The following is a 5,000-nucleotide window of genomic DNA, read 5'->3' on the forward strand; positions in this document are numbered from 1 at the left end:
CGCCCAGTCTAAACCCCTCCTCCACCCCCGGACTCCTCCCCCACGATGTTGAGTCCCATCCAGGTGCTGTGCTCCGACATCACCTCCCTCTCCCTGGAGCCCGAGCCCTTCGCCTCGTACACTGAAGGTGTGTGCCGCTCGTTCTTACTCTCTCCCCCCACCCTCGACCCTCCCTCCCTGTCTCCCCTCCCTCCCTCCCTTTCTCTCTCCCCTCCCTCCACCCCTTCCTCATAACCCTAACCCTGCTGCCTACCTCCCTCCCTCCCTTTCTCTCCCCCCTCCTTCCAACCCTTCTCCCCCCTCCCTCCCTCCCTTCTCCCCCCTCCCTCCTTCCCTCCCTCCCCAGCTCCCAACTCCCAATCCATCCCTTCCTCATAACCCAAACCCTCCAGCCTACCAACTTGCCTACCTACCTCCCTACCTACCTATTTACTCACCTACCTCCCTAGCTCCCTTCCTACCTCCCCAACTCCCTTCCTACCTCCCTCCCTACCTACCTACTCACCCACCACGACGCTGCTGACACACAGAGCAACTTCCCGTGCTCAAAAAAATAAACAAACTGTTTTTTGCTGTGCGGTATCAAAGTGTTCGCACATTGGTTGTGTTATTTACTCTCCGTTAGTTTGTTGACGTGTGTGAATTTTAGTTTGTGTGCCTTTGTACCCAAGTGTTTGTGTTTGAGAGTCCTGATTGTGTGTGTTGGTTGATCAGGTGTATTGAACGCTTCTTCTATGGTGTCCCCATGCAATGCATCGCATTCATTTCAGTGTCATTCAGGTGAATTGCTTGAGGACGGTTTGTGTGTGTGTGTGTGTGTGTGTGTGTGTGTGTGTGTGTGTGTGTGTGTGTGTGTGTGTGTTTGTGTCTGTGTGCGTGCATGGATGTGTATATTTGGTATGTCTGCCTCTGACTCACTCAGCAGGGGTGTCTGGCATTGATTTCCGAAAATAGCTGTTTCATTCCTTAAATTGTCCTAGTTACCATATCCACACATAGATACACAAGTACACACACACACACACACACACACACACACACACACACACACACACACACACACACACACACACACACACACACACACACACACACACACACACACACACACACACACACACACACACAATTAGGAATAGTGAAGAGAGAATAGGAAACGAGAGAGGGCCATAAGCAGTGAAGGAGAGAGAGAGAGCTTTAACTTCCTGAACATTGGATTACATCGTCCACGAGAGGCTGACACGTAAACTAAGCTTTGAGCGTGAAACTTAATTAGCTCTCTTCTCATAATCTCTTAAAATCGCCTTCTTCCAGAAATCTGTGCAGAGTTCATGAATTATTTCAATCGATAAGGAAACCCGTATCCAACCAAGAGTCTCTGGAGCTCACGCTGGCCTTCCCTTCCCTGGAGCAGGAGGTTTAGTCTCCTGCTCCTGCCCGGTCTGATGTTTGTCATGGGAGAGGGCTGTGGTCCAAGTGTGTGATGCTGGGCTGTTTACCATCGCTAACCATTAGCTCCACGCTAGCAGGGCTCCGTTTTGATGTCGTGTTTGATGTTTTCTTGGAAGAAATGGCCGCTCGCTGGGCATGGTTCAAATGTAGCAGAGAGGGTCTCTCTGCTACAGAGACACACACACACACACACACACACACACACACACACACACACACACACACACACACACACACACACACACACACACACTCACACACACACACACACACACACACACAAACTAACCTATACACAAACATTAACACTAACCCACACACGCACATACACACACACACACACACACACACACACACACACACACACACACAAACACAATTAACACACAGGCAAAACAAACGCACTAACACATCACACACGCACACACATACACACACGCACACACAGACACACACACACACACAGACACACACATAAACACACAAATATTCACACATGCACACAGACACACACGCACACGCAGACTCACATCCATGCACACACACACACACACTCTCTCACACACACACACACACACACACACACACACACACACACACACACACACACACACACACACACACACACACACACAGACACGCACACACACACACACACACACACACACACACACACACACACACACACACACACACACACACACACATTTGTGCACACACACATGATGGTGGAGGGACCCCCGCTGAGTGCTGGGTGGTCCGGGCGGTTAGGGGCTGTGGGGCTCCATGTTTGCCCAGACTTGAGATCTATAATTGGGGCGGTAGGACGTCCGCCGTGGCCGCTCCACTCTCTCTAGTAGCCTATTAGAGAACAAGGCAAGAGTACCCCCCCGTCCTGCTCCTCCAAACCTTCCTCAATTTCCTTACCTCACACCCACCCTGCCGACCAAAAGGAAACCCCACCCCCTCTCCCCTACACCCCCCAGCCTTTGCTTGCCCCTCCTCTCCACTCCCTGTGCCTCCCTTTGACTCCCCCTCCTCTCCCAGTCCCTCTCCTCCCTTCATCTCACCCTCTCCTCTCCCCTCCTATAGTCTACCCATCCTCTCCTCTCCCTCTACTTTCTCTCTTCTCTTTTCCTCTCTGCTACATCTGCTTTTGCTACCCAGACCCTCTGCTTTGAATTCCCCCCAAAAGCCCTTCTCTTGTCTTTCTTTGAGAGGTGGTATGTGTGTGTGTGTGTGTGTGTGTGTGTGTGTGTGTGTGTGTGTGTGTGTGTGTGTGTGTGTGTGTGTGTGTATGTGTGTGTGTGTGTGTGTGTGTGTGTATATGGCTTGTGTGTGTACGTATGTGCTTGTGATGTCTTAATTGTGTTCCGTTCACATGTTGTCATCGTCACTTTTGTTCTGTTTGGACAATGGTACTTAATGGATGTGTACATACTGCCTGCTGTGTGTGTGTGTGTGTGTGTGTGTGTGTGTGTGTGTGTATGTGTGACGTGTGTGTGTGTGTGTGTCATTCAGTGTTATCGACCAGTGTAGCAATGAGTCAGAGAGAACACCTGATGCTAATGGTTTGCCTGTGGGAGACACAGTGTTTTTTCTAGCTTTCACGCACGCACGCACACACCCACACACACACAGACACACACACACACACACACACACACACACACACACACACACACACACACACACACACACACACACACACACACACACACACACACACACACACACACACACACACACACACACACACACACACACACACACACACACACACAGTGAGAAGCATCAGTAAACTAGCTAAAGAGGACAGTGTCTATGCTGGATGTTCTCAAGGGGATCTGTTGTTCATTGTACCATTCACTCGCGCGAGAGGGAGATAGATAAAGGGAAAGAGAGAGAGATTGAAGGAGAGATGGAGAAAACAAAAGAGAGAGAGAGAGAAGAGAGAGAGAGACACGGAGGAAGATTGTGTTCTGGAGTGACTTGCACTCTTGTCTGACTGCCTTGGTTTGCATCTCTGTTTGTTCTGTTTGACTTCCTAGCTTCATAGGGTTGTTGTATTAATAGCGTCATAGCTATGAATGAAGATACTGGCTCCTGGGCTAGTCCTATGGGGCACGGGTAATCGCATCATCGTAAAACATTTCCTCTGCTTGTGAACAAAGCATCGGCAACACTCTGTAATTACGTGTTGTTTTTTTTTCCTTTCTCCCGCTCTCCGTAAATGGGCGGGATTGATGAATCTTCACTTCCTCCCTCCGCAGTACAGGCTAGCACTCGCCACGCCGTGGAGAACGGCCGGCTCTGCCTGTTACCATGGCGATGCTTGTTCACCAGAAGAAGCCAGTCCACTGTGGGGGGGTGGGGGAGAGAGAGAGAGAGAGAGAGAGAGAGAGAGAGAGAGAGAGAGAGAGAGAGAGAGAGAGAGAGAGAGAGAGAGAGAGAGGGGGAGAGAGAGAGAGATAGAGAGAGAGAGAGAGGGAGAGAGATGGTGTGGGCGATAGAGGTGGGGGGAGACTGGGGACAGGGGGTTGCAAAAATAGAACACTTAAAATGGAGGACATGTGAGAAACAGAGAGATGGGAACAGGAAATTAGGGTTGGAGGGGGATGGACTGACTAGAGTAATTGAAAGGAAGACATGAGTGGCTAGAGAAGGACTCGCCTTCGTAGGGTGAAGAAGCCAGACGTTGAGAGAGAAAGACAGAGAGAGATAGAGAGAGAGAGACAGAGAGAGAGAGAGAGAGGGAGAGAGAGAGAGAGAGAGACACAGAGAGAGAGAGAGAGAGAGAGAGAGAGAGAGAGAGAGAGAGAGAGAGAGAGAGAGAGAGAGAGAGAGAGAGAGAGAGAGACAAAGAGAGAGAAAGAGAGAGAGAGAGAGAGGGAGAGAGAGAGAGAGAGAGAGAGAGAGAGAGAGAGAGAGAGAGAGAGAGAGAGAGAGAGAGAGAGAGAGAGGAAGAGAGACTGAGACACAGAGAGAGATCAGAGAGTTGTGAATTGACAATGATAATAGAAAGCAAGATTGACAGATGAGCCTTGTAAAGAAATTAATGATTTACACAATCACTCTAACCCACACACACACACACACACACACACACACACACACACACACACACACACACACACACACACACACACACACACACACACACACACACACACACACACACACACACACACACACACACACACACACAGACACACACACACACACACACACACACACACACACACACACACACACACACATACACACGCACACAGACTCCCCCGTACACACAGAAACACACGTACACACCGCCACACATCTCAGTTCACACTCTTCCGGCCCCTACAAAGGCTACAAAGACAGCAGGACTCCCTGCTTCTCTATGAAAAGCGTGTCTACAGCTCCTTCTTCCGCTTCACAACAGCTCTGGTCCAGATCAGCCCCCAGTACAGAGTGGTTCAACGCAGCTTGGCCTGCACGCTCTTATTCTGAAATACATTTTGGATTCAGAAGAAATCATTATTTCTTCTGAATCCTCCAGCCATGTG

General features: G+C 49.9%; 1 protein-coding gene across 4 annotated transcripts in view; it reads left to right on the forward strand.

Moving 5' to 3' along the window:
* Window positions 1-5,000, forward strand: part of LOC115552320 (serine/threonine-protein phosphatase 2A 55 kDa regulatory subunit B gamma isoform) — a 26,504-nt gene that overhangs the window by 6,273 nt on the left and 15,231 nt on the right. Inside the window, exon 4 of one of the 4 annotated variants that reach the window (XM_030368298.1) lies at window positions 1-127. This exon is cut by the window's left edge and continues 35 nt beyond it. The exons of the other annotated variants lie outside the window; for them this stretch is intronic. Coding sequence (XP_030224158.1) covers window positions 46-127 — 82 coding nt within the window. The 5' untranslated portion in view covers window positions 1-45. The remainder of the gene's footprint in view (window positions 128-5,000) is intronic. 4 annotated transcript variants of the gene reach the window in all.

Source organism: Gadus morhua, chromosome 10 (genome assembly GCF_902167405.1).
Source record: "Gadus morhua chromosome 10, gadMor3.0, whole genome shotgun sequence".
NCBI classification, from domain to species: domain Eukaryota; kingdom Metazoa; phylum Chordata; class Actinopteri; order Gadiformes; family Gadidae; genus Gadus; species Gadus morhua.